We start from the raw sequence: 12,885 nt of genomic DNA on the forward strand, positions 1-12,885 counted from the left end.
TTTACATTGCATCAGCCACAAGGCATCTCTTCTTGTTACCCTTGGCCTACTCCCGAGGACTTTGCTGCTCATGTTGCATGGCCTGAGGATAGTTCAATAGTCTTGGAGGGAGAGGTCCATGTGGGTGTAGATGGAGTAGAGCCACAACCAAAAGAGCAACCTGAAACAGAAGTTGTGGACTATGCAGAAATGGAACCTGAGAAAGAAGCAGAGGACCAAGCACAACCAAAACCTGAGCATCAAGCAAATGGCCAAGCTAACAAAGAACCTAAAAAAGAAATAGAAGAGCAACCTGAAACTAAAGTTGTGGACCATGCAGAAATGGAACCTGAGAAAGAAGAAGAGGACGAAGTAGAGGACCAAGCACAACCAGAACCTGAGCATCAAGCAGATGACCAAGCTAACAAAGAACCTGAAAAAGAAACAAAAGAGCAACCAAAAAAAATAGGTAGAGGATCAACCACAACAAGATATAGAGGATCAACCAGAAACAAAAGCAATAGATGAAGTGAGAGAAGAAGCAGAAAATAGAAGTAGAGAAAGTGTTAGATATTCAACCTCTTTAAGCATGTGATGGTGATGACTTAATGTTTAAACGAAGAATGACTTGATGTTTGAATGACAATGTTTTTTGTTTAGCTTTAATGGATGCCAAATTGTTACCCTATATAGAGTGTTCAATGATTGGATTTTTGTTGAGCATAATGAATGTCAAAGCTTTATATATTGTTTGAGAAATATATTTGAAGTAGTGTAGGAAAGAAAATTTAAGCAATCTAAGCTTTACCTATTGTCCTTCGCTTAAGTTGTATTCAAACATATATAGCTTAAAAAAGGCCCACAACCAAAATGAGCTTAGGCCATAATACTCTACTTAAGCATATTAAAGAGAATTTGTGCAAATGCATAATTAGCTTAAGCCTAAGTAACTTCACTTAAGCTAGCTTAAGCTTATGTTCTTTAAAGCTTAAGCTACGCTTAAATAGCTTAAGCGATATTCACACAGAACAAGCAACCAAATTAAGAAAATCTTCGCTTAAGCTAGCGCATTAGTCGCTTAAGCTATAATCTAACACACCATAGTTAGGAATGAAACACGAATATGTGCTTAAACTAACATTATTCAATTAAGCGAATGATGCAAGCAATTCCCTATCTGCATAAATAGCTTGAGCCAAAACATTTAGCTTAAGCGAAGTTTTACTATTGAAGTTATTAGCTTATCTTCACGTAAGCTATGGATATTTGCTTATGTATTATTAGAATCTACTTGCATATTTAGCTTAAGCTGTCAAAGGTTACTCAAATGTGCTTAGTAATAAAGCTTAAGCCTATGTTAACTACCATAAGCAAAAATTGCACAGAATAGGCAACCCAATTATTGTAAGTTTTGCTTAAGCTTGTAATTATTAATTGAAGCTTTTTATGCAGGCAATTTCTTATATGCATAATTAGCTTTAGTGATTAAATGAAGCTTAAGCTAGGATGAAATTGCTTAAGTCGTGGTATACAGCTAAAGCTAAAATTACACAGAATGTATAGGAAGCTAATTATGTATTTTTTACTTTGGATAATTCACTTAAACTTGTGATATTACATAAAGTGCTCAATGTATTACTTTTTGTGGAGGATAGATGTCAAATGCTATAATATTCTATGATGATTATTTTTTTAATGTTAATTTTTTTAAAATCAAATATGCATTCACTTACGCATTAAAACTTACTATTTAAAAATACTTTAATGCCTTTAGAGAAATTTTTAAAAAACCTCAATCAAATATATGAAACTAAATCTCATTCTTATACTATTTCATAATGAAAAGCAACATGAAAGATAGATAAATGAATTCTTCTATGCTTAATAATCACTTTATAGCACTTGAATACGTGTAGGTGTGGTTAAAGTTGTTCACACTAGCCTCCAATGTAGACTTCACTTCATTGTGATGTCCTTCTAACAATCCAATTATTGTTTTTACCCGTACAATGTCCTCATCTAGCTGAAACATAACATTCATAAATTACTCAAATACATTCAATTTTCAATAGTGTAATTTATTTCAACCATTATTCTAAGAGTTTAAGGAAAGACTATGACTAAAATAAATATGAATGATGTTGTAACTCACTTGCCCATAGAGATTAGGTGAGAAGGAATTTTCCATATCCATCCAATCCAATACCCACAATGCAGAATTATAGTATCTAACAAAAAAAAATTTGCAAAATATTTTAACATTATAGTAAAGGTATAAGATACTAAACATTATAATTTTACCTATTTGTATTGTCAGTAATTCCATATGCCTCAGTTATATTACAATCAAGTACATCTTGTAGAATGTCATTTAGATAGTTACATGGATAGAAGCTTGATCTCGTCATGTGAGAAATGGTTTCACACTATAAATTTCCAATGAAGCGTAGTTAATAACCAATATTATTGAACCATTTGAAATTCCAATTCCACTATTGTAAGATACTTACCACTTTCCTTATTGTGTACTGTCTTAGATTCATATTTTGTTGTTCAGCATAAGAATCCAAGTGATAAATAACTTGATCCTCAATTGAGATAACAGTTAGGTACCAATGTCCACCGCACTCTTTAATAGGTACATAAATCTAATTAAGCAAAATATATAGTCAATTTTGGGATACAGTATAGCCATAAATGTTAAGAAAGAAAAATGACTTACATATTTCAAACTTTCAAATGCTGACATCCACTGCTTACCAAACTTAGTTATAAGGTCTTCAATAGTTTCACTTCTCATATATCTCTGAATAGAATAAATTGCAAAAATTAGCTCTTATTTGTTATTTGGTGTTTCTGTATATATTAAACTTACTGTAACCAATATATAATATTAAACTAAATGTAACCAATATATAACAATTAACCTTAAAAGATGGTGGAAGGGTCCATATAATTTGGTTTGATGCATGTATTTGCAACCACATAATTTTTGTTGCCTGAATTGCAATAACCTTTTTCATTTAAAATAAAAATTATTGTTACATTTAAGTAAAGAGTAAAATGTCAATTCATTGAAATTTTGAAAAGTTAAAACAGAATAACCTCACGCTCCATTATTCTTCCCAACAACCAAGATTGGAAATCTTTGCGAGAACCAACCATATCCCCTATCTTAAATATAATCTCACTATTATATAACATTATCATATAAAAAATATCATTAGTCAAATTGAAAAAACAACAGAAATAGAGATATAACACTGTTTAAGCTAATATTCACTATTTAACCCAAAATTGTATTGTATTTCATGGCTTAAGCTATTTATCTCCTGCTTAAGCGAATTACCTCAAGTGAGTCATTTTTTGTCCATAATTTTAGCTTAAGCAAAAACACACGACTAAGGCTAAAGTTGATGAATTTGTGCGATATAAAACGACCATTATACAGGGAGAACATGAGAAAGATTTAAAAGAGTATTAAATAATGTATCAATACAAATGTCATTTTCATGATGAATTGAGATTGTAAGAGTGAATGTAAAAGTATTAATTCTAAAAATATTGATCAAAAATAGGGTTTGTGAAGAATCCATTATTGTTGTCCTTATTTAGCTTTCAAGTGGGGGAGAACTTTCGTAGAATGAGCCCTTCGATCGCAGCATTCTTCGAAATCCCTCCTTCACCCTTCACCATGGTCTGACAATGATCGGATCCTATCAGACAGATTGATGTTAGCTTATTCATATTCATATGCATCTGTTGACCCTTGCCCCATCATCATTCCCATTTGATTCAATCAGTCTTCATAAAGTGTTCACTAGACTTCAAATAGATAAACTGAACATAGGAAATTGGATATCCTTGGGGATAATTTAATCTATGTATCCTATGAATGTATTGAGGAAGATGAGAGGGGTCTCTTATTCTATGTGGCAAGGAGTTGAGGCATTAGAAAAGTTTTCAAGATACAAAATAAAATATTTTGAAGGTCTAAAGAGAAATTATAAAAATTCTTATGAAGGATTAAATGATAAATATGTATAAACTTGTATTATTAAGTTACAAGTAAAAGATCTAAACCGTTTATAGATTTTAAAATACATCTAACGGTTCAAAAAATAGTTACTCACTTATAAGTTACTTAACATGCTAACTCATGCTAGCCTTCACCCCACTTTTTTAACCATTTATTTAACTATAAAATTGAAATTCAAGAACACTGATCATGCTCTAAATTCTTTGCTTAAAGTTTTGAAATTATACGGCAAAAAAATAACAATATTTTAATATTCTTATTTACATCATGCAACCTCATTATAACGTACTAACGAAAAATAAAGTCGTTTAAAAAATGAAGAAAAGAGAAAACATTATCCAAGAAAACATTCTTCATAGAAACTTTTTTAGGTATAACAATTCATTGACTCTTGTTTTTTTAGTGTTAAGAGGCAAAAAAAAAAAAAACTATAAAATTGTACTCAATAGTAAAATTTTTTAATCATGTTAAAAAAATACTTTTAATTAGGTTATTACATAAACTTGTACATTGGTCAATAAAAAAAATGTTACAATTATCTATATTTTGTGTCATGAATAAGCTATGAGTCATAATGTTTCTAGGCAGGGAACTATCATCAACCCACTAGTAAGTTACTAGCACAGAAATGACAAAAAGCGACTTTCGTTTGTTGTTAACGGATTTTTTCATTTATTACCATCCATTATATACCGGTTTACTTAGTTATTCGTAACGAAGTAAATAAACTAATTGTAAATCTGAAGAGGAAAGGTATCAATATATATATGGCATGGGACATTCAACCATCCATTAAAAAATAGTAACAATGTAGATATTACACCACGCGGAACAAGTTCTGTACAACTAGATAGATACAATGTTCTGGTGCCAACAAATAAATGAATTGAGCAATGTGACTGTCTCTGTGTGCAAGTTCACATACATAGCAAAATATGAACTCGTTCAAAAAAATATAGTATCCAAGAGGACTGCATTGATTCTTATACACCCTTCTTTTCTCAAGGAGTCAATGCTACTGATTTGCATATGGGGCAGACATTTTTCACAACCAACCAATTCCTTATACAATCTGAATGATATTTGTGCCCACATTGAAGAATTCCAATCCTATCTTGGTTCTTATATTCATCCTGTGAAATCATATACAAGCATTCCAATTAATGGTAAAAATGGATAACATTACCCCTTAGTACAAATATTATGCAATTATGTATACCTGGCATATGATGCAAATATCAGCTTCTTGTTCATCACAGCCTGCCTCCTGTGAGTTAGTAGGTAGTAAATAAGTTATTGTCTTCATTTGATTTGTAATCGTTTCCTCTGATAAAGTTGGGTTTCCATTGCCAATTCGCTCGCCCAATGCAAGAAGCTCCTGTTGCACAGTTCCAAAGAGTAAACAAATTAAAATTTTCTACAGGCACTAAATTTTTAGGATCCTAGATCTTATTATTCTAATTCACATTGATAATACATCAGATTTATGTCTACTTACCTCATAAGACATGTGCTCAATGTCCAAGCGCATATCTCTATGATGGTCAAACAGTATAGCAATATTCTGCAAAATTTATAATAAGACAATCAATATACAAAAGTAAAGATAAATATTGTCTACATAAAAAGTCCTACGGAACTATGAAGTACAAAAAGCAATTATGAAGAGAAATACAAAATATTACATCAACTTGGAGAGAGGCCAGGGGAGGAAGAGTTTGATGTCTAACAGTCACACTATGAGGTCGGTATATCCATGCACCTGCAGGTGGCACCGGAAGAACGCCCCCAGTGCCCATCTCAAAATTATTTTGTATGGAAATTTGAGCACTGCTTAAAGGATTTGTTGGAACTCTGTGTGAAACTGCAGTTACTGGAGGATGCAAGTTGAGGGAGTGACCTCTTCTCCCTTGTACAGGCCACATTTGATGATGAAAGGTATGGTATTGCGGGTTGACCAGAGCAGTATAAGTAAATCTTAGGTCATTTCTGCTGCCAGATGTATCGTGGTATCTCTGCAAACCCATATTTGTATTCTCTAATGAGTGTCCATCAGCATTGGGAGCTAGAGAATAAAACAGAGACAGTCAGAAATGCCTAATCCATTCACTATGCCAAGTATTTAAAGAAAATTTGAGTACATTGTTTGGCTATTGAATTGACATTGTGGGAGGCAGATTATACATGGAAAAATAACACACCTATGGATTTATTCAAATTTTATTTGTACAACTAGACTTCACAATAAAAAAAAAATATATCGCTTGGTTGATCCAAGGAGCTTAGTTAAGTTTCCTTTTTTATTAAAACACCTGAATAAAACTTTCTACATGCATGTTACCATAAATTATTCACTTTATTCACTCACCAATCACATCCAAATAATATTAATATACATGAACACGTCTAAAAAAAGAATAACAAAACAAAAAAATGGAGAAAGAAAAACATCTTTACCTTGTACAAAGAGCATTGGAAGAGACTGATTCCAAGCCAAAGAATGGCCATTATTATTATTGCTATTCAGCTGTTCAGCCAACCTAGAGTGAGGAGCTGGATGAAAGCGTTGGCCCGAATAGTTTCCTTGAATTGAATGGTTAAGTTCATGCACCATAAGAGGTGCATCTGATCTACTCCACGGACTAGAATGTGGTGGCGTACGAATTCCATTTTCAGCATGTCTTGCATTACGAGGACCAATTGAAGAACTAGCTGAAGCATTGAAATGTTGACTGTTTCCTCTGGTTTCTACAGAACGTTTGCGTTTATATGATCCAGTGGCTGTGAATGTGCTTGAACCTGACAACTGATCGGAGGTTATGCAATTTCGAGACACGGCATTACTAGATGGAGGATTCATGTCAGGAAAATATACATAGGCAGCAGCTGGAGCACTCATATGATGATTATGTTGACGGTGAATTCCGTGAATCATGGCATTGTCGTGAGCATCTAGTAAATAATGGGAATCTACATTCATTGCATGCACCACTGTGTTAATGTTAGGCTGAGCAATGTTGGTGCCTCTTGCAGGAATACTTTCAGAAAGAGAATGAATTTGCTGCCCTAATTGCTGCAAATCTTGATCCATGATGAGGAGATTTATTGATGCAGTTTAATTCTATAACAAACAGAATGAATAATTTCAATAATTTCAGTCACTAAAAAAATATTAGCAAATAGAAGACAAACCAAAAAAGAGTCTGCGCATGAAAATACTGACATTTCACACTTGAAATTTCTGATCAACTCTAGTCAAAAGTTAATGAATCCTTTCAATGAATACCTTATCATTACACCGTCACAGAAGTTATCCAATAAGAATGGAGATTAAGCATACACTGATTCATTAAGCGTTCCAAATTTTATTATTTTATTCAATAAATAGTTCAAATAAAATAAGCACAAATTGTAACAAACATGAGAACAAATTGTCCACAATGGCAAACATTAGAACTTAGTAACAAACATGAGGACAAATTGTCCAGAGATGAAATTTAATTATTAAGAAATATGAAAAAATAAGCTTTAGCATAATCATTTGAGTATGCATAGCTAATTCGTAGATGCATATGATCCCCAACCATCTAAAAACTATGATACATTAGGCACATCCAAAAGATGATTGTCAATTACTTAATGCAATTGTCTATCATTTCTGAAAAGCCTTACTACTATTTCAAAAACTTTCACCCTTCTTTTATATACATTTATCGATTATGAAAAGCGCATCCAATTGATACCCACGTCAACGTCATGACTACTACACAGATGCCATTTCAGAGTCCACACACATACGTCATGACTACTACTCAAGTCCCACTTCTTGGAAATTATTTACACTAACATAAAGATAAGGAAAATAAATTTAATTAAGAAGAAGAAGGAGGAGATAAAGCTACGTCTTTGGAGAGAAAACAAACTTCGAAGAAATAAAATACACCCACAAAGCCAAGATATGTATACAATGTAAGCATTCCAATTCCAAGCATAAACATGTCAGAGCCCTCAAGAATTAAAAAAATAATCAGAATGGTAATTAAATAAACAGAAAAGACAACTTTTACATAAAATCCTGAAACCCAAAATTAAAATATAAAAAAGAAAGCCAAAATCGACGAACTAACCGTAGCTGACACGTAAGTTCACCGACCAAACAACACCGAATTTCAAGAAAAAAAAAAATTATAGCTGGTTATCATCAAATGAAGCGGTTCGATGTTATGGAGAGAAACTGACAAGTGAAATTGAAGAAACGTGGACGAGCCAGAGGAAGAAGAAGAAGCGAGCGGGAAGAGAGAAACAAAAGAGAAGTACGAGAATTCAAGGAGAAAACAACTCAAGTACGACAACTTTAACTTTTTCAAAATATATATATATATATATATAAAGGTCAAAAATATTCTCAAATTCGTGTAAATTTAAAAAGATTTATATTAAAATGATAAGATATTATCTTTTATATATATAAATATATATATATATATATAATCAGAGTTATTTATTATTATAATTATAATAAAATTTACTATTATAATTTAAAAGGTTTAAAATTATTTTTTTATAAATAATAAATTTATATTTTATTTTATATATTTATAAAAAGTTAATAATTATTAAATTTTAAATATTTAAAGTTATTTCTATAGTTAATAACGTAATTACTTCATTAAAATATATAAATAAATTTGCTGAATTGTGTATTTATTTATAATTATTATAATATTTTTTTATAATTTAAAAGTTAAAATTAAATAAAATTATATATAAATATTTTACAAATTTATTATGAATGATATTTAATATTAAATTATTAAAATTTATAACAAATAAAAAATTAAAAAATCTACTGTAAAATGTTGAAAATGAAAAAATATTAATCTAATTATATAAAAATAATTTTTAAAAAATTTAATAAAATTCTCAAGTTATTAGTTAATTAAAAATAAAATTTTATTATTTGAAGTCTTATTTAAATTTAAATAACTTTAATTTTAATTTTTTTAATTGATTAATTTAATATATTTTATATTTAAAAATAAAAATTTAAAATAAAAATTGTACTTCAAATAAAAAAATTATGTTAATAAAATTATTAATTTTTATTATATACTATATTAAATATTATTTTTAACAAAAAGACAAATAAATTATAATAAAAATAAAAAGATAAATTTTATTATATTAATTTTTTATTTTTTAATTCTTCATATATTATTAAATAAGATTTTATCTCCAATTATATAAGAAATATTTGAAAATTTTTAATGATTATTTTTGTTATTTTATTTTATTTTTTTATTTTGTACTTATGTTAATTACTAAGAGTTACTTATTAATGTAAGTATATCTATATTTTTAAGTTAATATTTTTATTTTATTTTATTAAATTATATTCATATATTTTATTTTAATTTATTGAGTAAGTAAATTTATATTATTTTTAAGTGATATTATATATTAATTTTTTAAGTGATTAAATTATATCAAATTTATTTGTATTTTTTAATTAATCAAACTTACAATAGTATAAATTTAGATTATCTAAATTTATGTCTGAGTTTATATTTTAATTTTTATTTATAAAAATATTTAAAAAATAATAAAAATAATAAAACCATAAATTATAAATATATTTAAAATGACAGTAAATAGTTGAAGTTATTTTCACAACTCTTTAAATATTATACGCACTTCGTATATTTTTTTAACTAAAAATAAGTATTTATTTTTAAAATCTATTAAAGATAAAATTTTACAACAAATAAAATAAAAATTTAAGTTACTAATGAAAGAAATAAAAAAATTAAATTACAATTTTATTATTTTTATTTATAATATTTATAATACAAGAAGGAATAACTTTATTTTTATTATTTTATATAAATATAAAAAATGACATAAAAATAATAAATTTTTTACGTGTATTTCTAAGTGTAAGAATACTAAATTTAAGAAAAATAATTTATAAACAGTAAATGTCGAAGTAAAGCAGTCAAAAATTTAAAAGATTAAACTACTTTTGTTACATTATTATACAAATATTTTAAAGATTTTATAGATTTTGAAAACTAATTTGCAACCAATATCTCTATTATTTTTTATCAAAATATTTAGTTATTTTCTTATACATATCATTCTTATTTAGTTAATTTAATTTTATATTTGAATTATAATATTTTTAATTATTTTAAAATTAAATTAACTAATAAAAAATATATAAATATACTCGAGCAAATATTTGTAACGCACGTATATTTATCAGTAATAAAGTAAATGGGGATTGATTTAGGCACGTAAACTTGATTATTTAAAATTTGAAAATAAAATTAACATATAAACTTAAAATTAAAATACTTGTAATGGTTATATTTGTATGATCACGTTCCTTAAATTATAAAAGATATCTCTTTATAAACAAATTTTAAAAAAAAAAATCTAAATAAATTAGTGCTTGAAGAGTTAAAAAATAATATTGTTATTGAGAGTAAAAGTAAAATCTGAATTTGGCTTGAGGTAGAAAATATATTAAATGAAAAAGAAAATGTAAAGGACAAGAAGATCAAATGAATGATTAATCTTGATTCACCCAAACAGTATAAGAGATTTTTACCAACTTAACAACATCACATCAATGATTTATCTTGATTCATTAAAACCAATTCATGCGGAGAAAGCACGTGAAAATAAACTGTCGTTAAAATTTAATAAAAGGTGTTTATAATCAATTCATCTGGTCGTTCAAAAAATTGTAAAATCCAACAATTAATGCTGAATTTTAGTTCAATCAATACATTTTTGTAAAAATTAAAAATATCTATTGTTAAAAATTTAATGATTTATATTATATCAAATTTATTTAGCCGGTGATGATTATAAAAACAAACTATTATCTCTAATTTATTCATTTAACTTAGCAAATTTGAGTTATGATCCGTTAATACTTATTATTAAATTTAAACATTTATCTTATTTAATAAATTTTCATAAATATAAAGTTTATCAATGTAAATATTAATTTAAAATATTTTATTAATTAAATTAGCTTTATAAAATTTCATATTAAAATAAATTTTATCGCATTATATTATTTTAATAAGTATTATATTATTTTTTTTTGCTAGAATAAGTATTATATTTTTAAAATATAAATAAATATTGAATTTGATATAACAATATCTATAAATATTTAAGTTGTAAATATTTTAATATATATATATATATAATTATAAAAATAATATAGAATTATTTAACGGTTGAGTTAATCAACTCAAGTGTTGAGAGCAAAAATATCAAAAGTTGCAGTTACTGTTAACAGAGATCACTTTGTAGGCTATTCATGTAAACAGTAGTCAACAAAACAAATACCTATATATATATATATATATATATATATAAACAATAAACTACAAATGAAATTCAGTAGATGTATTTCTTTCAAGCTTAAATATGATTTCGGTTTCTACATTTTCACGAGTTTTTCATTTTTGGCCCTCTAATTTGTTATGGTTTTGGTCCCTATATTTGTATAACTTAGGTGTTTTGATCCCTCTCACTGTCGTGGTAACACAAATAGTCATTGAAACATGACAGTCTCTTCGTAAATCATGTCATCATTTAGTGGTTATTAGGGACCAAAAAGGCCAATTTAGAAAGATTGGAGATTAAAACTTAACAAAAAAAGCTTAAAGGAACTAAAACCAAAGTCAAAATGTAGGGATAAAAGATATATTTAATTATTTTATTTTAATCTTCATTCAATCTTATATGCATTCAGGTTTTCACTCGATAGCACCCACAAGGTTCTTATTCTCATTCATAGCGCACATCCTAAGTCAAGCATATATTTTGTTCAGTCTCAAGATACTAACACTTTTTTTTCATTCACACAGCAACGATTTTTCTTTCATTATTAACACTCTAACCACACATGGGGATAAGGGAGAGGGTAGAGTTAAAAAGGGCCACACATATTAATTGATGTATAAGTTGTTCATGAGAAGTTTGTTTGTTACACTTGCTTGATAGAATGAGGTTTTATCTTTTTAACCCCCATAAGATAGTCTTCCTCAAGACCATTAAAATTCAATCCTCACCCATTTTCAACAAAGCCTCTTTCATTGTTATTAGAATTCTCATTTTCCTCCAATAACCTATTATTGCAGTAGACAGTTACATATTCGAAATATAATGTGTAATTTCTCTGTGAATGACAGTTATAATAATATTTTCTTCTTTTTCAGCAATCCTTGCTCTGTAGGAGTTTCTGAAACTATGGGACAGAAATATTAATGGCTGCATTTCTGTGTTTTTTTACAATTCCTATAAATTAATCAACCGTGTTCTATCATATTTCCAATGATATTTCTCCTTATCCCAGTAATCAAAACAGGATTTCAAAAAAATTCTCAAAATGAAATTGTCTACAGATTTGGACATGATCCAAGGATTTGCTATCATTGCGCCTCAGGTTTCTTGTTTCAATCACAACCTAGTAAAATGGACAATAGTACTTGTATTGATTATGAGAATGCACAAGTTCCTCTCATGCTGTGACTGCAAATAGGACAAACATCAAATAATACAGGTCATCCGGGAATAAGAGACACAGTCAGCTCCACACCCTCAAATTGGAATCATACGAGGCATGTCCCAGTAAATGGAAATGTTAATCCCGAAATAGAAAATAAGAAGCAAGCTTTTACTCTCAGATCAAGACACTCAATGCCTCAACGTGACCCCATGAATCCTAATGCTACTTGTGCCCCCATACTGTTAAGAAAATTACGCCGAATTTTCTTGTAACGTCAGATTTGTGGAAGTAAAAAATAAATGCGGAATATTTGCACACACAAAATTGATAACGG

At 28.2% G+C, this 12,885-nt stretch overlaps 1 protein-coding gene across 1 annotated transcript; it reads right to left on the reverse strand.

The window, feature by feature from the left end:
- Nucleotides 1-4,761: 4,761 nt before the first annotated feature.
- Nucleotides 4,762-8,367, reverse strand: LOC113868088. The gene is made up of 4 exons (XM_027503653.1): nt 6,476-8,367; nt 5,517-6,083; nt 5,238-5,396; nt 4,762-5,151 (listed from the first exon to the last, which is right to left on the reverse strand). The coding sequence occupies exons 1-2, from the start codon at nt 7,107-7,109 to the stop codon at nt 5,650-5,652; spliced, it is 1,068 nt and encodes a 355-aa protein (XP_027359454.1). The 5' UTR covers nt 7,110-8,367; the 3' UTR covers nt 4,762-5,151; nt 5,238-5,396; nt 5,517-5,649.
- Nucleotides 8,368-12,885: the final 4,518 nt, after the last annotated feature.

This window comes from Abrus precatorius, unplaced genomic scaffold, assembly GCF_003935025.1.
Source record: "Abrus precatorius isolate BTA unplaced genomic scaffold, Abrus_2018 Scaffold5, whole genome shotgun sequence".
Classification (NCBI taxonomy): domain Eukaryota; kingdom Viridiplantae; phylum Streptophyta; class Magnoliopsida; order Fabales; family Fabaceae; genus Abrus; species Abrus precatorius.